Genomic DNA, 24,137 nt, shown 5'->3' with positions numbered 1-24,137 from the left:
TAATTGTGCTCTTGGTTTTTAACTGCATTGTTTTATGGTCAGAAAATAGAGATCTAACAGTGAGCACCTTTTTGCCATTCCACAGTCTAATAGTCACCATTGCGTTTAGCATCTTCCCAGTCAGTTCAGGAACCTCTTAACCTATGTTCTGTATCTCTTCTTTTTGACATCTGTCTACTCTTGGTGATGCCTTTTAAGTCCTTGTCTGGGCTGTCTTGCACGACTCTATTTTCTGTGGTGTTTAAAATCCTGTTTAATTCATGCATGGAGGTCTTAACTTTCAATCACTGTGTTTCTTTTTAAAGTTTTACTTGCTTTGTTTTTGAATCTTATTGGTCGTTTTTTACAATCTCGTCCTTGACTATTTTTAAGCCTTTGTTTTATGACTTTTAAAGTATTAAGCATTATTATTTAATGTATTATGTTTGCTGTCAGTATTTGAGGTCTTCTATTTGGGGTTTTACTGTTACTTCTGATAGCTCTTACTCATGATGCTGTGTATCCATTTATATTTTACTGTTTTAACTGTCTATGAGCTCATAATCTGTGTGTGTGTGTGTGTGTGGAGTATACTCAGATATATGGGTTGATAATGCATTTCCTTAGAGAAGATTACTGCTCTAGTCACTTTGGGGTGATTCAACCTGGAATCTCTTTTTTTAATTAAATTTTTGCTGAGGTTTTTTTAAAGTATACTGGTAGCATAAACTTGGATGATAAATCCAGGTACCAGCATCATGACACAGAGAATTCTTTGCATCTATTTGTATATGGTAGATTTGATTTCCTTTCTTTTCATCCTTTTCCACTGTGTCTTTCTACTTCTCTCTCTCAATTCATCCTTACCCTGAATATGTAAGTTTTATGCAATGTTCTTCTACTTGAATCTTCTTTTGTGGAAGCCCTAGGCTATATTTATCTTATGCCCCCCATGCAGTTAACAGATATAGAAGTTCAAAATTTTAATATCTGGCAGAAATTATTGGAGTGAAATTGACTTTGGAAGTTGGTAACCTCCAGAATTCTTGCAATACATTATCTTTTATACTCTATTGTTTTCTTATTTTTAAGTTGGTTTATTGGTAATTTCTTTTTTTTTTTTCAAGGTACTAAAATTATTTGTCTATGATTTTATTTAGATATTATTTGATATCAAGGCTATTTTCTTTTTAACTACTTACAAACCATACCACATCAGACATTAATGTACCATCTCTGCATCCTTGTGCAAAGATATTTGCAGGTTAAATTTCTTGCCCTGGCATAACAGGAGCAATTATGGATTCCATAACATTTTCTCAAGTATTGTGAAGTTGCCTCCTAAGAAGTTCTGCTTGGAAGAGAATAGTCAGGAATGGACCTACATATATGCAGAAGTTTTGATGAACTTAGTAGTGCAAAATATTTAATTTTTATCTTTAAAAACTATAAACAAGGGTTTTTTAAAGACAAGGTAAACAAACATAAGTGTTTGCAACAAATATGACAAAGAGCTGATTTCTTTAGTTTCCAAAGAGATTTTGTTTGAGGAAAATATCCAGCAACAGAGTTCCAGGGAAAACAAATAAGCAGTAACTTCTTTGTGTGTATATGTGTGCATGTGGTTAAAATATGCAAGAAATAGAGCTATTTTTTTTAATAAACTTAAGGTAAAAATTTAATTTGAATACTAAGCTATCTTTCATGTGTTACCGGAGCTGTTTTTTTAAATTTATTTTTAATTGGAGGATAATCAGTTTACAATGTGTGTTGGTTTCTGCTATACAGTGTGAATCAGCCATAGGTACACTTATGTCCCCTCCCTCCTGGACCTCCCTCCTATCCCCAACCCCATCCAACCCTCTAGGTGATCACGGAGCACTGGGGCTGAGTGATACAGCAACTTCCCACAGCTATGGGGGAGTTTTACGTATGTTTTACCATATGTAAAACGTATCTACCATATGTAAATATCTACAGGTATTTACCATATGTAAAACAGCTATCTGTTTTATTATTATTTAATATTATTATTATTCCCATTCTGTGGAGAAGAAATTATCATTCAGATTGATTTGAAAGATTTTCCTGTCTTTCTCAGCTTTTCAGAGATAGAGCCTGAACTCAAATTCATGCCAGTTTGCTTGTAAATTTTCTTAAGTATTTTCTTAAATAGTTGCCCCTGGCAAGGATATAAACTGAATATCACTGATAATCAAAATGACAACAGTCATATTAAAATGTGTTCAACTTTGCTTATAACTTAAGGGCATGAGATAGCAAATACATACATACATGCGTAGTATTGTATCTCCCCGTAGGCAGTCTTTAACAAGAGATTGAGGGGTGAGTTGATTTCTCCTATATTATTCTATTTTTTATTGAGTATAGTTAATTTACAATGTTATGTGTGCATTTATATGTATTTTTCAGATTCTTTTCCACTATAGGTTAATATAACATACTGAGTATATTTCCCTGTGCTATATAGCAAGTCCTTATTGGTTACTTGTTTTATTTATAGTAGTGTGTTAATCCCCAAATCCTTACTTCAGCCTTGATTTGCTCATCTGTAAGAGGGAGGTAATCCTTACTTGAAAGAATTATTGTTAAACATTACAATCTCTCTCTCTCTGTATGTATATATGCTGCTAAGTTGCTTCAGTCATGTCCGACTCTGTGCGACCCCAGAGACAGCAGTCCACCAGGCTCCCCCGTCCCTGGGATTCTCCAGGCAAGAACACTGGAGTGGGTTGCCATTTCCTTCTCCAGTGCATGAAAGTGAAAAGTGAAAGTGAAGCCACTCAGTCGTGTCCAACCCTCAGTGACCCCATGGACTACAGCCTTCCAGGTTCCTCTGTCCATAGGATTTTCCAGGCATATATATATCTATATATATATCTCTGTATATATATATATCTATATCTTAGGACAGTGGCACCTACTAAGTGCCCAATAACTATTATAAATGGCTCTGCCCAACTCCCCTGATATGCCCCCCCAAAAAGATAACAGAAATAAATCTTTCATCTCATTTATTCCTAGCACAAGGCAAGGCAAAGGGTCAATAGACAGACATGTTAAGTGAAGATGCCTGGAAGAGTACTCTAGACACTCATGAGCTCTCATCAAGGTAGTGCATTTTATGACTACTTTCTAGGATTCTGGAAGGATTTCCACAGCACATTCAGTCCCACATCTCGTATTTCCTAGATCTCAAGTCAAAACAGACAATAGATAGGACAAAAGGAGCCAGAGTCCCCATGAAAATGGTATGCGGCAATATCCCCCGCGTGATCGGTGGGTTGGCGGTGTAATGGTTTATAGCCAGAAGCTCCGTAGCCCATTTTCAGGCCATCATTACCCTTCTGGAGTCAACGAGTCTGGAAATTCTAAATATAAGTTATTAGAAAAACACAAGAGCACTGTAATAATAGCCTCCCGTCTCTAAATATTTACTGGCAAGCATGTGTTAATTGAGAGAGAAATATTGACTTTGAAGTGACCTAACTCACCTTTCATTTTGAAGCTCTGCGTTCACAGAGCCACATGACAATATTGCAGTGTTTAATCACTGTTGAGAGTCAGAGTTTTCTCTTAAGTACTGTCGGTTCCAGGAAGGCAGAGTCACCAAGATCCAGAGGAGCTGGATGGCAATTGGTCTGTGACCTTCACCTCAAAACTGTTTTCCAGTGTCCAGCCATTCTGGCAGACTTCTACATCCCAGTTTTGAGAAGCAACTTCTCCAATAGACCTTTTTTCTTGTGTGTAACTAAGAAATAAAAACATGGCAAAATGAATCGACCGCTTTCCTTTAGCACCGGAGAAAATGACATGTATGTGGTTTGTCTGCAGCACATTTAACTGGACGGTCCCATTCCTCTCATTCCTGGCCTGTTTGATACTGGCAGTTGCCACCATCACATTGTATTTCATTCCACTCCGGTACATCATTTTAATCTGGGGTAAGTTTGGCACGGTCCTTTTGCTAGCAATCAATTCCAGGTAAGAACCAATTACTCATTTTTAAGTGCAGCTATAAACTTTAAATGTGCTTTTGTTGGCAATTAAACATGAGATTAAGAAAAGCATTTGGGGATCAAAAACTTCCAGGACCTCCCTGAAAAGGCCAGTGGCATGAACGGTCAGCACAGATACTTATAGGCCTCTTGCATAATTGCAATCAAATAAAAATGTGATTGAACATGCTATTTCCCTTTGGGCTTTCAGAGTCATAAATACTCCTGAATAATATACTGTTGTGGCCCAGTAACTTTCAGGAAATGCTGTTATTCAAATAGTGAGCAAACACCTTGTCCGGCATGTTGTATAAAAGTATATCTAGCCACTACTAGGCTGCTCCTGACATTTCATCTCCCCTGGAAGGAAGAAAAATAACTTAACCCAATACTTAAAACCAGAAGCAGAGAGGTGAAAGGGAGGGGCGCACAGTGGCCACCTAACCAGTGCCTGACAGGAAAGGGAAAGCTATTATTTACCAGGGGAAACGGTAAGCCTATACAGAGTCCAGCTGCTTTTTAAAGAGTAGAAACAAAAATGGCACACTGGAAATAAATTTCAGGACTGGACTTACTACTCAAGCTAACAGTTGGAAAAATTACAAGAAGCTTTGTGAATATTTGTGTCTGTTGCTGGGTGGGCACTGGGTTAACATAAGGAGAGTGTGCTGCAGTTAATTAACTAAGCAGTCACCCCTCTTCTGGAAGAGTCTCTCACTTCTGGTTTTCCATGGCTTGGCTCCTGTGACGACTACTCAGTTCTTGACCATAGGCATCTATAGGGATCTGCAGGTGTCAAGAGATTCAGGGAATCTACAAATATGTGTGTTGAGAGGCATTCCTCTTTAAGCAAAAGCTGAAAGCCTGCAAATACCAGGGTGAAGGGGAGCTATAAAATATTTCTAAGACCATTAATTGTAGACCATTTCCAAAGAGAATCCACAAAGGTAGAATCCTGCTGATGAGAAAGGCCAAACCTGGACATGCAGAAATGGGAAAAATCATAGGAGAAATAGAATAACTCATAACATTTCAGAAATAGAGCATAATCCATTCATTCTCTGTTTTGTCCAGGAAGTGAAAATTCTATCACATAAAGTTTCTCTCCTTTGTAACAAGCCCAAGAAAAGGAAAAGATTTTCTAACTTCCTCTTCAGGGGTCCATTTTAATACTCAGTAGTGCTCACTATTTGAGGAAGCTCTCATACCCATGCTTAGTTTTTATTCCTCTGTTGTGTTTTTCACTTTTAGCACACTGGCCCATATTTGACCCTTAGGAAAGAGAACATGGAGCTTTTCAAGGGCCCATTGATTAAAAAGGAATATGTGTTTTATAAGAAGCATTTTCCTGAATACTCGTATACTGAATGTTATCTGTATAGACTGAATAATCTCATTCTTTCTTGCTTTTTTTTTTTTGTACTAGTTTCTCAGTCCATTTACTCTCCACATTTAAAACACAGATCTTGAAACTCTTTATGATCTGTCCCTAATGAGAATTTGATCCAAAATTACAGTCATTTGGCCAGTGTTTTCCTCATTTTTAAGATGATGTAAGACAACAGCGTGGTCAGCTTGGTAAACACCATTGCCCATTATTTCTTCATCCTTCTGGAAGAGAATGCTTTCCTGCACCTCACCTTAGACAAAGAAGACCACACTGTATTTCATCCTTAGAGTGTCCATTTCAGGATTCCAATCCCTCTTTCAATTTACTCCTAATCCCTTTGACCTCTAGTTTTATCCTCCAAGTTCTTGACAGCTTTCAAAGTCAACTTTTTGCATCCACTTAATGAGACATTGCTCTATTTATCGTTCAGCTGATGAATGAAATTATGAAATAGCATCGAGTTTATGATGCTCTCCTGGACTGAAAGTAATCCTTTGAGCTTTATATTGTCTCATTCGTTAGTTTTAGATTCTAGACAGAGGTTTATAGTTTACTGATGAGTTTACCATAGATAACGCAGTCAGAAGCCTTGACCATCACATTATCTCTTGCCTCTTCTCATCATCTAAAACCTGCTGTACTATCATGGAATGTATTCTGCCTTCCTATCAGGACTTATTACTTTGCAGGACAAGTTAGTTATTAGCTAGAACAGACCCAGGGCTTTCCTTTGCACGTCTCTTACATGACCATATTCTTGGCAGAGAATTTAGCATATAGAAGGAAACTTTATATGTTTGAATTTCTATTGTTCCCTTTAATCTTATTAAGGCTCAGAGGACTATTTCTTTATTCTTTTCAGGATGGAAATGAAAAAAAATTATGTTCATTGCCAAACTGTTTATAGTAGTAAATTAATTTAAAATAATCAAAAATGTTCAATAATAGAGAAGTGATTTAAGCACATTATGGTAAATTTACCCAAGGTACACAGTAAAAATTACGTTTGAGGGGAAAATGATTATATGATGATATTAAATTATATTACATTATGATATATTTTTATGATACATTTACATTATGATTTTTGTTGCTTAGTCCATAAGTTGTGTGTCTGACTCTTTTGCAACCCCATGGACTGTAGCCTGCCTGGCTCCTCTGTCCATGGGATTTCCCAGGCAAGAATACTGGAGTGGGTAACCACTCTCTTCTCCGGGGGATCTTCCCGACCCAGGGATCAAACTGGCCTCTCCTGGATTGGCGGACAGATTGTTTACCTCTGAACCACCAAGGAAGCCTATATTATGATATTACATTATATTTTTAATAAGGATATTTTATATCCATGTATATTGTGATCACAAATATGTTGAATGTACCTATATTATATAACATACATATTTGTATTTATTTTGCAGCCCAGTTAATACAAGGCAAGACCTTTTGCTCTTTGAATATGATTCATTTTTAAATGCACAGCTGAAGGACTAAAAAGACTTTCTTATTCTAAGTTACTTACTCATTTTCATTGAGTCCTAAAATAAGTAGATAAAAAATCTTCAAAAATTTTTGTTCACTGTTTTTAATCTTTTGGAACAAAATTATTTAACTCTATGTTCCTCTAGAGTTACATACATATTCTACTATATTTCCATATTCTTTACATCCAGATAACATTTTTATATAAATATTTCTTAAGTAGCACAATTATTTAATATAAGCCTATGAAAATAGCCTAATTTCATGATGACCATGTACAATATTCCTTGATTCACCAACTTCACTGTAAGGTTTTAAAGGACAAGATACTTTCTGTCCTCTTTACCATGTAATTCCTAGTGAAGCTACACAAAGGTAATAGATCATTGGTGAGTACTTTGCAAATAGTTTTTGAGTGGATAAGTCTGCAAGTTTAATACCTATGATCTCAGAGATGGCATTTTTTTTTGAGCCTGCCACCTCTCTTATTTGGGAGCATAATTTTTGAAAATTAAGTTAAAAGTTGTTTTAGAGGAATATCTAGAATTTTCTCTAGGAAACTGTAAATTTTCAGTACTGAATTTTGGTAATTTATTTGTTTTATGTATTTCTAGAAGGCAAGGCACCTTTGAGGATTCGATCCCACATAGGTTTTCTGTATGTTTTGAAAGGTTTCCCATATTCTTTCCATTCTGTTCTTCATCATAGATGCTCTAAATATAGCTTTTCAGTTCTGATCTGAGCCACTTCTGGTTTTCTCAAGTAGATTAAGAACACCCCAAGCAGATTTTGAGCATCTTAAAAGAAACTATGACTTCTTTAACTTTGTATCTCCATTCGATAGCACAATATATCTTACATGTAAGACGCTTGACACAGGAGCAAGCAAGGACCCTCTGCGCACCTCACCCACCCCCACCGATATATTGCAATCAGGGTTACATGCCAGTCACTCATACAGAGTTGTATCCAACTCAGTTTGAAGAGGTTATTCCCTACTGGCCATATGTGCAAAGCAGCCGTGTAGTTCTTCATCTCTCATTCTCCGTTGTTTTTTTTTGTTGTTGTTGTTGTTGTTTTTAAACTGGAGGGATCTTTCCAATCTACTGATCTATTCTGTCTATGATCATTAAATGATAATGCCTTTCCCAAATGTTAATCCCTTGGTATTTAAATTCCACTTTCTTTCTGTGTCTAAAAGAAAACAGAATAAAAATTCATATCATATATGCCCTATTTGTATTGTTTAGATTTAAAAATCTAAAGGTACCTGCTACTGCAGAAAGACACAACTTCCAAACTGGGTGTGTGATAACGTTCTGCCAGTATAAAGATTCTGCCGTCACCACCTTCTTTGTTTTCTTGGCTTATTGACATAGACAGTAATGATGGTAGCCCTCTTCCTTGTGGGGAAATTCTAGATTTTGGAACGCTTTGTGATTCTCCTTTCAACCCATGGTACTATGTAAGGCAGGCCTCTATTATTCAAAGTTTAATATAAAAAATCTGAGACACAGATGAAGTAAGTTGTCTGAAACCACGCAGCTAATAATCCATGGTGAAACCAGACTGGGTCCCAGCTATGCCCGTCCCCAAGCCTTCTTACTTGCCCCATTGCTCTTCAGAGATGACCAAGCGATCTCTGCTGCCATGTTGGCACTCGCTTTCACGCAGTAGACAATACGGTAGAATTACTGACATTTGAGCCTGTGACACCTTAAAAAAGATAAGGTGTGGTTTTGTAGCATGCAATCTGAATTCCTTATAATTTTCAGCCTAACAAAGTTTTTCAAACAGAGACTGTCGGAATGCTTTGTGGACTTCCTTCTGCCCTTATTGGTGCATTTGAGCTACTGGGCAGGTTTGTAATCTTCTCAGTGACTAAGAATGCAGTGTTTTGATCAGCAGTGATATTATCCCTGCCTGGCTGTTCATTGTAAAGACTCCAGATGCTCACAGTATATATAATTAACAATAGAAGATATATCTCTTCTCAATACGTCTTTGTCTCCCTTCATCATTTTGCCTTGTCTGTTTTCTTCTGCCAAGAAGCCCATGCTACAATTAAATGTCTTTAGAATAACACAGTGGAGAGCGTTTTAAAGGAACACTGGGGGAAATTTTAGCTAGAAACTTGGAGCTGGCTGTGGGGGCAGAGAAAAAAGGAAGGCACAGCGAGGCTTTGACTTGAGAAAAAGGGGGTTATTCACAGGAAGTCCTCCCCGGCCCAGGCAACAAGCCACCCTTGACTTAGGAACCTGTCTGGCTTCCATTTGCCACGTGGATGTAAATCTGACCCTCTTAAAGAAACCACCAGGACTTCGGCATTGTGTCAGGTATAAGGGCATGCAGAAAGTCCAGTTCCTAGATGAAAGCAAAGTAATATTTAATGAAAGAAGAGAAACATCAAACCTTTTCTGTGTTGTGGACTGTTGAATAGGTAAACCTTACCTTGACTTCGGCATAGGCACCAGTGGGAGAACACACCGTGAGCATTCAGCATTGTGGGGGTTGACGAGGACTTAGTTATGGTCCTTGATAGCAAGCACTCTGTAGCCAGACTTCAGGCGGCCACCTTGTCTTTCTGCTTCTAAAAGACAGCACAAAATGCAATTGACGCGTGGTGAAAAGATCACAGTTTGTGAGCTCTGGCTATATAGGCACACCCCTGCTCCCCGAAAGAGCTCTGAGCAGCAGAGTAGGAAACCAAGCTGGTGGAGAGGTGCCTCCCTCTGGGGAGGGAGCTCTGGGCAGAGCTCGTCCTGAACACGCCCGCGTGCCCCCACCAAGGACAGCTTAAACGTTTCAGTTCAGTCGCTCAGTTGTGTCCGACTCTTTGCGACCCCTTGGACTGCAGCATGCCAGGCCTCCCTGTGTCCATCACCAACTCCTGGAGTTTACTCATACTCATGTCCGTTGAGTCAGTGATTTAAACATCTTACCCTCTTCTAATTACCGTTGTCCTGAATCAGCACGACTCCATGGCCTAGCCAAACCCACACACCAGCGCTGTGGTCCATAAATTAAGCTAGCAACCAGAGTAAGATAATTTTCCAATAATAACTTTTCACAGTTTTCTGCAGCATCAAAGTACGACCAACATGTCAAGTTCTGTTCTGTAGCGAGAGAAGGAAAACCTGTGAAAATGAGTTGGAAGGGGGGAGATAGATTTCTTGCGGGTTCTTTTTAACAACAACAGAAAAAACAACTCCCACCCTCCAGCTCCCACTGCTGCCTCTGGTCCTCAGCTCCCAAGCAGAGACTTGTTTGGGCTAATGAAGGCCTTTTCCCATCTGGGACATTCGTTTTCCTAGGCGAGGAGGCTGTTAATCAGCGTTGTCCAAAAAAAACCAATGAGCTCCACAGTTTTAGTGTGTGTTTCTGCCGCCCTGCTGCTGGGCCTGTAATGGGATTTTCACAGCTGAAGAAGGCACAGCCCCTCTCCAACGATCCCCCCCTTTCTCCCTCCAAGAAAAGACATTTCTGAATGATTCCACATGACAGCAACGGGTGCATGACTTGAGATCCAGTGATTATTTTCACACTAATTTTTACTTGTGAATGCTTCTCCTCCCCCAGTCGGGTGACTTTTTAAAGATGGGTAGACAAATGGAGAGAGATCAACAGACAAAGAGATCTCCTGATATGTCTGTTTTCCAGGCATAAACAAATTCACTAAGAAGCTTCGAAACCCCTATGCCATTGACAATAATGAGCTTCTGGACTTCCTCTCCAGGGTACCATCTGATGTTCAAAAGGTACGTAATCAACAGCCACCACCAACCGGGGCCCCAACCCCAAACTGTGGCCTGCCCACCCTGCCCCCGAGCCAGAGGAGGAGGGGGCTGTGCTTGTGTGAGTCACTGAGATAACGAATCAGAAAATCCTTCAGGAGGCCTGGCTGGCAGAGAGCTGGCCAGCAAAACCTTTGTCCAAAGCATGAGATGATAGGGGAAAATTATCCTGAAAAAGAGCTACTTAAGAATGATCTGGAACTCACACTGCGAGGCTGCAGTATGGGCAGGTTTGTCCTTTTTCTGACTGTTTGCCTCCCCAAAGAGGGTCAGATGGGCTCAGCAAGTGGGGACACAGGAAACCCAGAGCCGGGGGAGGCTTGCCCATTTTCCTCCTCTTCCGGATGGCAGGCATTCTCCAGGTAGTAGGAGACAAGAGGATTATTCTTTTGATCTGTGTTTGCCCCGATTATCTCCCAGGCCTCCCCCCTCTCCCCTTCTGTCTGAAGACCTAAGAGATGCTGAGGACAGAGCTCCCACTTACTCCAGTACACATAAAGGCAGAGACGGCGTGCGATAATTTGAGGTTAATCAGAAGCATTACTCACGGGTAATGGTCCCTTAGTCCAGCAGTGTCCCGTTTCTGTGGCTACGAAGAGATTAAGCAAGGCAACAGCACCAGAAAGTCTGTAGAGCAGCCTCTTCAGGCATCAGGCTGGTGTGAACCCAGAGGCGGGGAGGGCAGACACAGGTAAAGATCTCTCTAGTGGAGAACAGAGGTCAGAGAATAGGTAGCTGGGGAAACAGTGGCATGGAATACCATCAGGATGATCAAAGACGCGATCTGTTATGATGTGAGAGAATCCCTAATCAAACATCAGTTCTATCCTCAGGCCGCTGTACCGTAATTCATTTCCCAGCACTTCTGGGTGGAGTGCAGAAATGTAGGGTTGACAGGCCTTGGAGAGTTTCTTTCCCTTTCACTCTAAGTTCTAGAGATTAAAACAGACTCTGTGTTGCTTTTTTTTTTCCCCTTTAACCTTCATTTAATGATATAATTATGTATTAAAATATATTAATATGAATTTACTGGTTAACATTGCATTACAGGATTGTGAAATAGTAACTTGGCCCCTGTTTGTTGTGCCTTGAAGATTGACAGGCATATCATTCCCTGGGGGACCTTCACAAAACAGCTGTAAGGAAAGCATGCCTTTTTCACGTATCTGCTTTCCACCAAGTGTAGCTCAGCTTGTGTGATGGGGTAGGATGTCCTTGGGGAATTTGGCACAAATACTCAAAATAGTGAGCACATGTGGTCTGTGATACAATACTTTACACAAAGCCATTCCACAGTCAGCCTATCCGAGCCCAGACACCAAAGCGTTGTGATTGCAACGCACCATCACTTGAGTCACAATGTGCGGTTTGTGCCTGCATCCTTGAAGAAAGGAAATTCCCAGCAAGCACCCCCTAAGGACTGTCTCTGCTCAGTTTGGGGACCAGCCCTCAGCAAGGTCATCCAGTTGGCGTTGGCATGAAGACTGAGGATGCAACAAAAGAGCATTCAAGGGAAATGCCCAGGAAGCTAGTGAGATCTGCGAGTATCTCCAAGAACACTTGCTAATAACACAATAGGCAGTTTGCCACTGGGGACTCCCCACGTGCTCGTGTTTGTCGCAGATGTTTTAGCCATTATACTGTAAATGAAATCCATTTTTAAGAGAAATCTTTATTAGTCTAGGGGGTATCCATTTCAACATTCTTTCCCTCTCTGGCAAAAGAAATGGATATAATTGGCAGAAGTTTTTTCTCCCCAAGATTTTAGATACTTTTAAATGAATAATTCGTAGTAAGTTGCTGTATCATATACTAAGATAAACATTCCCAAGGGGCCGTTATCAAGCTCTTTCCTGGTCGAACACGGGCACACACACAACTGAAATCTACCAGTGCCCCGAGAGCAGGTAGAGACCCATGCATCTCGTAAGAAAAATCTGCTTTTAATATTTTGGTTTCAAGAAATGATGCATGACTCTTCAAATCCTTCCTGCAATTAATCCCTCCATGTTCCTGTGTTTAGAAAATGATTCATTACCTTTGAACCTTCCTTCCTTTGCCGGGCTGTGTCCTCGGGGAGCCATTAGCACGCTGTGGTGAGCTAGGGTTACCTAACCGCCAGCGTCACGTCTGTTTTCACAGGTGCAGTACGCGGAGTTGAAGCCGGGCAGTAGCCAGAGCCCTGTTCGGAAGAAGCGCAACGCGCTCTAGGACACACACGGACTCTGGACACCAGCAGCCGATGGCGTGTTGGACTGATGGGACTGGTGTTCTCTGTCGTTTGGTAGTAGCCGTGGTGTTTTTCTGAAACGCATGCCATGTCGAGCCCTGTCTTTATCCTCCCTGTCTTCATGGCATAGATGCACGTGCCCACGGGCACATCTGTGTGCAGGGGAAATCGACTTTGCATCTGGAGTCAGCACCGCAAAAGGAAACACTCCAGAGACTATAAAAGACTAACATCCCTTCTTCCAACGGGAGACTAAAGTAAGCTTCCAGGGGTCTCAGCACCCTCCTTGAGAACAGCAGGGTGCCACTTGGATGCGAGCATGACTTTGAACTTGTTTTCACATCTCTAACAGTTTCACATCAAGATTCAGTTACCTTCGCTCGCACCCCCACCCTCCTTTCAGACGATTGCTTTTTTTTTTTTTCCCTCTGAGTTAACAAGTCCTTGATAGCCACCATCTACCCAAATAATGTATATTATCAATAAATTTTTTAAAATTATTACCTGGATCATCCCAGTTCTTCGGGGATCTTTCAGCCATAACAACTGAAGACCTAGATGTAAAATTTCAGTAAGCTGCTTAGTGCTGGATGCCAGCCTGCCTCCTGGTCCATTGCTGGCAATGGATGCTCTAGAGTGTTCTGAGAGGTCAGTCGCCCAAAACGTGGAGTCAGTGAACATATTTGGGTGCTTCAAATAGCCACTTCTTCTGATGTTACTTTTTGCTTATTTCCCAAATGTAATCTCAGTAATATAGCTTGAGAAAGAGGAGGGGGGGTGAATGAGTAAATTCTGAGAGTATTTAGAAAGACAGACGGAGGAGCAGGGGACCAATGAATGCGGCTGCTTGTCTGAATGTCATAATCCCTTCACTTGCCTGCACTTTTAGGAAAGTAAAAATGGTGTAGCAATCCACGTGGATCTTTTGTTCCTAAGCAAAATAAGCTATACATAATAAAAACATATAACTCAGAACCCCATTCCTAGAAAGGTACGATCCCCAAAGTCTTTTTGAGTATACACTTTACCATTTCGCTGTAACCTCCTCCAAGTAAATATCCCAGTTTTTGTGCATATATAAAATGAATGCAAATATCTTTCTGTTAAAATGATATTTAAGTTGTGAAGACTATATTTTGTTGACACATACTTTGTATGTGCAGTTTTATATGTATATATCTATAAATATATGTATTGTAAAGAAAAATTGAAGTAAAACGATCTGATTCAATAGTGAGTTTTACTATCTTTTTTTTTTTTTTTCCTCTCTCTCTCTCTCTCTCTCTCTGGGTTGTAATTTAATAATCTTCAAACAAAATGTTTATGAAAAATGCCAAAGATTCTAAACCTTATCATCCTGTGTCTGTTTTTCTTCATATTCTATCTTCCTGGGTTGCTTTCTCACTGAGCCAGATTTCTGCATGATTTGATTTACTTCAAGTTAATGAAGCTGGCTGAAAAAGAACCTTGCAGAAATTATAAAAGCTCCAGTAAATCTCTGAGTTGTACATACAATAGATATCCAAGAACCTCTTTTGTTAAACCAGTTACTCAATCTTCTGTGTAAACAATGCCTCATTGTCTCACTCCCAACTACCATCCAGTTTATCACAGTCTGTCATTTTGTAATGACCTAAGTCAGACATTTTTAAACAGACACGTGAGATCTGATCAGTCATGTGAATGAAAACTTTCAGCAGCAAAATAACCCCTTATTTATTCAAAAGTGGAACCAGTACTTTATTGTTGCTCTTTTCTATAGAATCTCAAAATGAAATAATTCGCCCGAAAAGGAGGCGTCATTAGTTAGGCTTGTTTCTTCTGTAGTCCGATTGGAATTTTCAGCACTGAGTTTAGGACACAAAAAGCAGCTGAGATGCAAAAGCAAGGACAGAATCAACCTTTAATAACTTTGTATGGAAAACAATTGTTAATTGATTAAGTAGTAATGGGATGCTAAAAATGAATGTTATCTGCAAGTGAAATGTTAAGATCCATACAAGTAGTCAAACAATATATGAAAGATTTGGGGATGCTTTGTAGATAAGGTTTATGGGTTATAGTTTTGTCATGTGATAATTAAACATAATTTAGTAGGAATATTGAAAGCCCGACCAAACTCTCCTGGGTCTCTTCTCAAGCCCATTGAGAAGCTCAAGCTCACAAGCCCATCCCCTGCCCTGCCTGGATGTCTTACGGGCATCTCTTCCTCAGCAGGTTGGGAATTTAGCATTACTCATGTGTTCAGGACCCCGAACTCCACAACTTCCTACTAGCTTTGTTATTTCCCTTACTGGCACAGGCATCTTATAGGTTGGGAGGCCCCTTGTTGCTGAGGTCTAAGTTGTATTCGACTCTTTTGCAAGGCCATGAACCATAACCCTCCAGGCTCTGCTGCCCATGGGTTTTCCCAGGCAAGAAGAATATTGGAGTGGGTTGCCATGTCCTCCTCCAGGGCATCTTCCTTGGCATCTTTTTTTTCAGTCCTCATGCCTTTTTCCTGCCTCCTAACCTATACAATCTGGTAGATCTAGTGTTGGCAAGTTATCTTGTCCATTTCTGATCACAACCACCCAAGCCTCTGCCCAATCTGAGGCCTCTGTAACCTCTCACAAGTCAAGGTAACTGTGCCAATTACTTTACGCCAGATCAGTCTTCATCAGTCTATTATTTTCCCTTGAAATACTTTCTCCCCAGAGAAAGTATTTCTTTCCAGATTAATTCTACCTGCCTTCAAAACATTCGAAAGTCCCGTGCCCACGTATGCTTTATTATTAGTTTCTTTGCTGTGTTGGAGTCCACCATTGTTGTCACACCCCCTCATCTTACGTGTTTCTGGCATCGGCTGTATTCTGCCATGACTCCTAATTACCAGGGACTTTAACTCCCGCCTTCCTCTACTGGGTAGCCCATCCTACCTGGCACCTAATAGACACTTAGGAAATACATGATTAACAGATCAGGTTATAGAGACCTATTCTTTCTCTGCCCTTTCATGTGTGATTCTCAGAGGGCTGAGCTGGATAATTTAGTGTGGTCTATCCCAGGAAATAATTTCTTTCATTAAGTACACAGATTATGACATTATTTATAAACTCTGGCTGTGTTAATTATAAGCTTTTAAATTAAGCAATGTCTTATATTTGCAGAAGTCCTTACTTCCGTGTCAATGGGAAATATGTTTATAATCAAAGCTCTCTTGGTTCTCTTCTTAAGCTCAATTTTTTACTCTCTTATCATTGAACAAACATATTGAATGCTGATGATACACTTGAATGAAACAGAGAACCTTCCCTTAGTAGAGCCAGACATTAAATGGATATTTTTAAGCAGTATCATGGCATTACATTCTCAGATTCAACTTTTAAGAAGAACATTCTGGCTGTAGTGGGGACGTTAGTAATTATGAATGCCCAGAGAAGAGCCAGTTGCAGGGCTGTGTATAAGCTGATGGTAGGCTGGACTTTCAAATAACAGTACCAGAGAAAGAAAAATACATAAGTGAAATTGGAGAGAAGTTCAGAGATTAAAGTGAGTAGGATTTCTCAGTTTTATGACTGTGGGTGAGGGAGGGAGTAGATAGATCAAGGATGGTGCTCAGTCCTCTTGTCTCTGGATCTAAGAAGATGGTCTTGCCTTTGACCAAGAAAGAATTATAAGAGCAGCCAGGGAAGGAACTGCAAGAGCCCAGCGTTAGATAGTGTTGAACGTGAGATGCTTGAGAAGCCTCCAAATGGCAATGTCTAAGAGGTGACTGGATACATGAACATGGAACTAAAAAGAAGAAATGCATGGGACTTGTACATGTAAGGACCAGGAGTCATAGAAAATGAAGTTACATGCTTCAAGAGATTGAGCTGAACACTTATAGTCATATATATATAATCTTTACATATAGATTAGTTAGCAAAGACTGTAAATAGAATAGAATTAAATAGGTAAGCAGTGAGCACACTGTCATTGAATATAAGGTGAGAGCATGTTTCCAGAAAGCAGGTGTGGTCCCTAGTGCTGAATACCACTGAGATCCTGTAGGTTGAGGAGAATATGAGCTTAAAATGATGTGGTAGTCGAGAGGACCTTGGCAATGAGTCATAGTGGAGTAGTAGGAAGAGATACCAGGTAGGGGTTGACGTGTGGATGTCTGGATATGGAGATTGAACGGAGGTAACTGAAAGTTTCACTGCAAGAAAGGGAACGAGAATAGAGATTGGGAATGAAGGAAAGTTTACAGAAAGGCTGTAATAAAAAAAAAATTGCATGTGTCATGAACTCAGTGTATATGCATCAGCCACAAAAAATTCCTCAGGATTATGAGATGAAGTTGATTGTGTTGTTGCTTAGTTGCTAAGTTGTGTCCGACTCCTTTGCGACTCCATGGACAGTAGCCCACCAGGCTCTTCTGTCCATGGGATTTCCCAGCCAAGAAGACTGGAGTGGGTTACCATTTCCTTCTCCAGGGCATCTTCCGAACCAATGATCAAACCTGCATCACCTGCATTAGCAAGCGGGTTCTTTGCCATTGAGACCGGGAAGCCCTGAAGTTGACATATTTATTATTTAAAATTATTTTCTGTCAAAACCCACCTCTTCTTTATGTAGTATTCAGTTCAGTTCAGTTCAGTTCAGTTCATTTCAGTCACTCAGTCGTGTCTGATTCTTTGCGACCCCATGAATCGCAGCACACCAACTCCCGGAGTTCACTCAAACTCACGTCCATCGAGTCGGTGATGCCATCCAGCCATCCCATCCTCTGTCATTCCCTTCTGCCGCCAATCCCTCCCATCATCAGAGTCTTTTCCAATGAGTCAACTCTTCACATGAGGTGGCCAAAGTACTGGAGTTTCAGCTTTAGCATCATTCCTTCCAAAGAACACCCGGGACTGATCTCCTTTAGAATGGACTGGTTGGATCTCCTTGCAGTCCAAGGGACTCTCAAGAGTCTTCTCCAACATCACAGTTCAAAAGCATCAATTCTTCGGCGCTCAGCTTTCTTCACAGTCCAACTCTCACATTCCATACATGACCACAGGAAAAACCATAGCCTTGACTAGACGGAGCTTAGTTGGCAAAGTAATGTCTCTGCTTTTGAATATGCTATCTAGGTTGGTCATAACTTTCCTTCCAAGGAGTAAGCGTCTTTTAATTTCATGGCTGCAATCACCATCTGCAGTGATTTTGGAGCCCCCAAAAATAAAGTCTGACACTGTTTCCACTGTTTCCCCATCTATTTCCCATGAAGTGATGGGACCAGATGCCATGATCTTCATTTTCTGAATGTTGAGCTTTAAACCATTAATCTAGCTTTTATAGCAAAAGAATTGCTGAAAAATTGAGATAGAATATTCTCTGAAAATATTATGAGTAGTCAATTGATAATTGAATAGAAGTCAAGGGTGACTTCTAAAGAATGGCTTAAAGCACATTACCTGTTTATATAGGTCTCCTTGTATAAAACCTGCCATTCTGTTCTGGCATTTTAATGTAATGATTTACATGGAGAAAATGGATGGTCAAACACATCAGAATTGTTAACATTTTATAGCACTTATCAAATGCCAGATACTTTCTAAGTGCTTTAGATGTAATAGCCCATTTAATAATTTTTAAAAAGCAACTATGATATGCTTCTAAATGCTTACTTAAAAAAAAACCAGAGTGAAGTAAGCCAGAAAGAAAAACACCAATACAGTATACTAACACATATATATGGAATTTAGGAAGATCGCAATGACGACCCTGTATGCAAGACAGGAAAAAAGACACAGATGTGTATAACGGACTTTTGGACTCAGAGGGAGAGGGAGAGGGTGGGATGATTTGGGAGAATGGCATTCTATCATGTATACTATCATGTAAGAATTGAATCGCCAGTCTATGTCTGACGCAGGATACAGCATGCTTGGGGCTGGTGCATGGGGATGACCCAGAGAGATGTTATGGGGAGAGAGGTGGGAGGGGGGTTCATGTTTGGGAATGCATGTAAGAATTAAAGATTTTAAAATTTTAAAAATAAAAAACTAAAAAATAAATAAATAAATAAAAAAAAACCAATCTTCTGCAAACTGTTTTAGAAAATAACAAAAAAGATTACACTTTTCTACACATTTTATGAGGCTGATATACTAGTTACCCCCAAACACAAGATGATACAAGAATGGAAAATGACCAAAATCCCTTATGTACATAAATGTAAAATTGTGCAAGATATATAGGCCTTTACACTGAAAAAAAATTAATAAGAGGTGGAAGATAAACGAAAGGATTCATGAGTTAAAAGTTCAATATATTAAGATGTCAATCGGTTGAATATAAGCCTGATAAAAATTAGAAGATTTTTTTTTGCAGGAATTAACCCACTGACTACAAAATATATATAGAAATGTGAGAGTTCAAGAATAGTCAAAGCAGTCTCACAGGTAATAACTCTAGCAGATGTCCAGATGTATTACAAAGCTATTGTAACTAAGACAATGTGGTATTGGCACAAAGGTAGACAAATAGATCAAAGTAGAAAAGATGAGAAGTAGACCCACACATATTTGGTAACCTGTGACCTAATTTATGTCAAAGGTAACATATTTGTAGTGCATAGGGAAAAGACCCTTTTGAAAAATGATACTGGGTCATTTTAGCATCTGTGTGGGTAAAATGAATCTTGATCTCTTCCTTATACAATTTATAAGAATCAATTCCATATGAGTTTGCAGATCCAGAGTGAGTGAAGTTGCTCAGTTGTGTCCGACTCTTTGTGACCCCATGGACTATAGCCTACCAGGATCCTCTGTCCATGGGATTTTCCAGGCAGAAATACTGGAGTGGGTTGCCATTTCCTTCTCCAGGGGATCTGCCCAACCCAGGGACTGAACCCGGGTCTCCCGTGTTGTAGGCAGACACTTTACCGTCTGAGCCAAAAGTGGATGGCAAAATAAAGATTTCAGAAAAAGATGTAGGAAAATACTTTCACATCTATGTGATATGCAAAAATTTCTTCAACTGGAGACGAGATGCTAATCATAAAGGGAAAATACTGTTAAACTGTTGATCATTACAATTAATCTTTTCCTCAAAAAATATGATTGAGTGTAAAGATAAGCCACAAAGTGGGAGAAGATAAGCAAACTCTACCTGTAATCTGACAAAGGATTCTTATCCAGAGCACATAAAGATCTATAATGAAAAGGCAGATAACCCAGTAGAAAAATGTGCAAGAGGCTTGAACAGGTACTGTTATAAATGAGCCTATCTAAATGGCCAGCAAATATATAGAGAGGTGCTCAACATCATTAGTTATTAGACAAGTGCAAACTGAAATCACAAAATGATACAAGTGCACATAGTCAGAATAACTAAAATGGAAAAGTACAGCATCTATTAAAGCTAACTGTGTGCATACCCTATGATCTTTCCCCCAGTTTTGCTCTTAGGTATACAACCAGTAGATACGTGCATGTTAATAAAAGACATGCCTAAGAACATCCGCAGCAGCACTATTCATATAATTCCAAAGTAAAAACAGTCTGCAAACATACATATGTAGTATGTATAAATATATATACATGCATAGGCAATCTCTGACTTGATCATAATCTGTGACTGACTCTACAGTGGAATACACAGAGAAATGAAATAAATAATAGTGTTACGTGCAACAACATAGGTAAATTTCACATTTTGTTAACAAAACAAGACACACGCACAGATAAAAGCAATGTACGATTTCATTTATATGATGTTCAAGAACAGGGAAAATACATCTATGGTGTTAGAAGTCAGAAAGCTATGGGTATAGTGACTGAGTGGACTGGAATGATGCTACTGGTCAATTGTTTTGGTTTGAACTCTCGTTACATGAACTTTTTGTTCATTTTGTGAAATTCCCTGAGTTTATGACTAATGTAATTTCCTTCATGCTTCCTAAAAAGAAAAAGAAAAATGATGAAGCATGACAATTTTATCCCTAATTTACAATGAAGAAAGCTAAGGCCAATCACTGTTAAAATATTTTAAACATCAAAAGAACCTATTCCCATAAACCTTTACAATTGCTTAAGAGTTGAGAGTCCTTTTGAACAATAAACCCAAAAAAGATAGTTCCTACCTAATCTTTTTGCTTTTGAATATTCAATTTCACCTTAAATCAACCATCAATTTTTTTTTGAATCTTTATAAACAAGACAACTAAGAATGGCTTCTAACTGATCATATGCTGAATCATTAAAAAGTTGCTTTACATGAGCAAGTTCAGTTCAGTCACTCAGTCGTGTCCGACTCTTTGCGACCCCATGAATCGCAGCACGCCGGGCCTCTGTCCATCACCAACTCCTGGAGTTCACTCAAACTCATGTCCATCGAGTCGGTGAGCAAACTGACCAACCGCAGGCGCCTGGGTTCCCCAAATTTTTACCTCTTTACAGTTTGCGCTTAGGTTCCTTGAGGCTGGCATCCTAGGACATCTCTTATATGAATCATTCATTTTTCTTCCTCTTTTACATATTAAAGCTTATGAGAAAAAAGATGATGGAGTTTTTTATAGTTGTTGTTCCATAGGAAGGCTACGTGTCTTCTTTCCCATAGGAAGAAAGAGAGATGGATGATTGACAGATATATATAGAAGATAGAAATCAATAATATAGTTGATAGTGTATGTATACACATATATATGCATATATATGTATGCTGCTACTGCTAAGTCGCTTCAGTCGTGTCCAACTCTGTGCGACCCCATAGACGGCAGCCCACCAGGCTCCCCCGTCCCTGGGATTCTCCAGGCAAGAACACTGGAGTGGGTTGCCATTGCCTTCCCCAACGCATGACAGTGAAAAGTGAAAGTGAAGTAGCTCAGTTGTGTCCGACTTCTAGTGACCCCACAGACTACAGCCTACCAGCCTCCTCTGTCCATGGGATTTTCCAGGCAAGAGTACTGGAGTGGGGTGCCATTTCTTCTCCTATATATATATATAGTTGAAATGGAAAACTTTACTTTCTTTGCTCAGTAGTTGGAGGCCTACAAATTAAACTTACCTAACAGATTTACAGGAGAAAGAACAGATTTTAACCATGTGTGCACAAAAGGCAGATCACAAAGAAATGTGACTCAAAGTGGGCAGTTAGAGTCTGGGGCTTAAGACATAAAGGAGAGACTTGTGGACACAGTCAGGGAAGAAGAGGGTAGGATGAATTGAGAGAGTGGCATTGAAACATATACATTATCGTATGCAAAATAGACAGCCAGTGAGAAATTGCTGTATGATGCAGGGAGCTCAAATCTGGTGCTCTGTGACAACCTAGAGGGGTGGGAGGCAGGGGACATGTGGGGCTGATTCTTGTTGATGTATGGCAGAAATCAACACAATCTTGTAAGGCTATTATCCTCCAATTAAAAATAAATTTCAAAGTAAATTAAGAAAATAAGAAAAAACAATTTGGGGCTTAAACACCGTCTTAAGGGGTGAAGGGAAGGAGGAGAAAGTCATGTAAAATGGGAAGGTAAATGACTTGTTAGAGGGGGGAAGAAAGGATAAAACATGGAAAACTAGCGACTTTTAGGAAAAATAGACGGGTCCTCAGTAGGAGAGAGGGATGGGAGACAGGATGGTTTTGTGACAGTGTCTCTCTAGGTGTAGTGTCTTCTCATTGTCCCTGGTGACAAGAGTCTACCTTCCTACGTTACTCTTGGGCTGCTGCTGCTAAGTCACTTCTGTCGTGTCCGATTCTGTGTGACCCCTTAGATGGCAGCCCACCAGGCTCCCCCAGGATTCTCCAGGCAAGAGCCCTGGAGTGCGTTGCCATTTCCTTTTCCAATGCATGAAAGTGAAAATTGAAAGTGAAGTCGCTCAGTTATGTCTGACCCTCAGCAACCCCATGGACTGCAGCCTTCCAGGCTCCTCCGTCCATGGGATTTTCCAGGCAAGAGTACTGGAGTGGGGTGCCATTGCCTTCTCTGTACTCTTGGACAGGGAATTTAAAACAATTCAGTTCTTTTTAGGAGTCTCTGCTTTTAGTCAGATAAAGGAGTTCAGGAAACAATTTCATCTGTTGATTTTCAAATGCTCTCAGCTCAAAATAATTTGTGTGTCACAACTGTATATTCTGGACTCCTTCAATATGTACATACACACACACATATAGTCACACTTGTTTGTGAAATTTTACATATCTCCAAAAATTGACCCAAAGATTCCAATTAAGAATCCAATAATCGTGTTTTCAGGCAAAATATTAGAAGTTTGTCTCTTGCTTGGTTTGGAACCTCAGGGTACAGCAGCGTTTTTCTAGGAGCCAAAATGGTAGGCTCATTGCCAGAATCCGACTCATTCACTTCTGATCCAGGTTTTCTCTGGGAAATGTTTTATAGGCTGAAAAAATCCTAAAATTTCAGTTGGTTTCCCATTCATTTAATTTATTACAATAGCAAGCTTCTATCACCCATGTATTTTCGTTATTAGATCAAAACAACTGGTTGGAAAAGTGAAGACACATGAAATCATTTGTTTAACTGCACAATAAACAGCTGCCCCAACTGACTCAGAGTGCATCTGCCCGGCAAGGCTGGAGGTGAGTTTGCTTCTGTTTGGGCATTTTTATCCCCAAAAGGCCCACACAACTTAGAGAAGCAGTCCAGCCAATAAAAGGTAACAGAACAAGTGGGACATTTCTGGCACACTGAAGAGAGACCACAGATTTTTGTTTTTTCAGTCGAGGCATGAATTGCCTGTATGCTATTTACATTGCATGCGGGGCTGCACCCAGCGTGGAAGTTGCTAGACCAGAATCTGGTATAACAAGTGGGAAGCGCCACCTCTGATGGGAGAAAGGGTTGGACGTCAATGGTCAGGGACAGGCGCTTTAGTCTGGCAACACCATCACATCTGGATGGAGCTGAGCTTACTTGGGGAGAATACACAGGTTCCTGTCGTCTCAAACTCTGAAAGTTTTGCCCTTGCCTATATTTACTGACACCTTTCAGTGCAGCAATGTTTACCCCAAGCAAGTGTTACCTGGCATATGACTCAGTAGGAAAAAATACCTTATCATATAAAAATTACTATTTCTCCTTTTTCATATTGTCTGTACTATATACACCTCCTCTGGGGGCCCAGAAGGTAAAGTGTCTGCTTGCAATGTGGGAGACCTGGGTTCGATCCCCAGGTTGGGAAGATCTCCTGGAGAAGGAAGTGGCAACCCACTCCAGTATTCTTGCCTGGAAAATTACATGGATGGAGAAGCCTGGTAGGCTACAGTCC

The 24,137-nt window shown here is 40.0% G+C and overlaps 1 protein-coding gene across 3 annotated transcripts in view; it reads left to right on the top strand.

Moving 5' to 3' along the window:
* The window catches only part of MCTP2 (multiple C2 and transmembrane domain containing 2), a 269,217-nt gene extending 255,096 nt beyond the window's left edge, over nt 1-14,121 (top strand). For all 3 annotated transcript variants that reach the window (XM_013972927.2, XM_013972926.2, XM_018066513.1), the window contains 3 exons: nt 3,835-3,944; nt 10,528-10,625; nt 12,804-14,121. In XM_013972927.2, the coding sequence (XP_013828381.1) occupies nt 3,835-3,944; nt 10,528-10,625; nt 12,804-12,872 (277 nt within the window). In that variant the 3' untranslated portion in view covers nt 12,873-14,121. The remainder of the gene's footprint in view (nt 1-3,834; nt 3,945-10,527; nt 10,626-12,803) is intronic.

The sequence above is a fragment of the Capra hircus genome, chromosome 21 (genome assembly GCF_001704415.2).
Source record: "Capra hircus breed San Clemente chromosome 21, ASM170441v1, whole genome shotgun sequence".
Classification (NCBI taxonomy): Eukaryota; Metazoa; Chordata; class Mammalia; order Artiodactyla; family Bovidae; genus Capra; species Capra hircus.
Note: the sequence above shows the minus strand (reverse complement) of the source record. Positions and strands in the feature narration are given on the sequence as shown.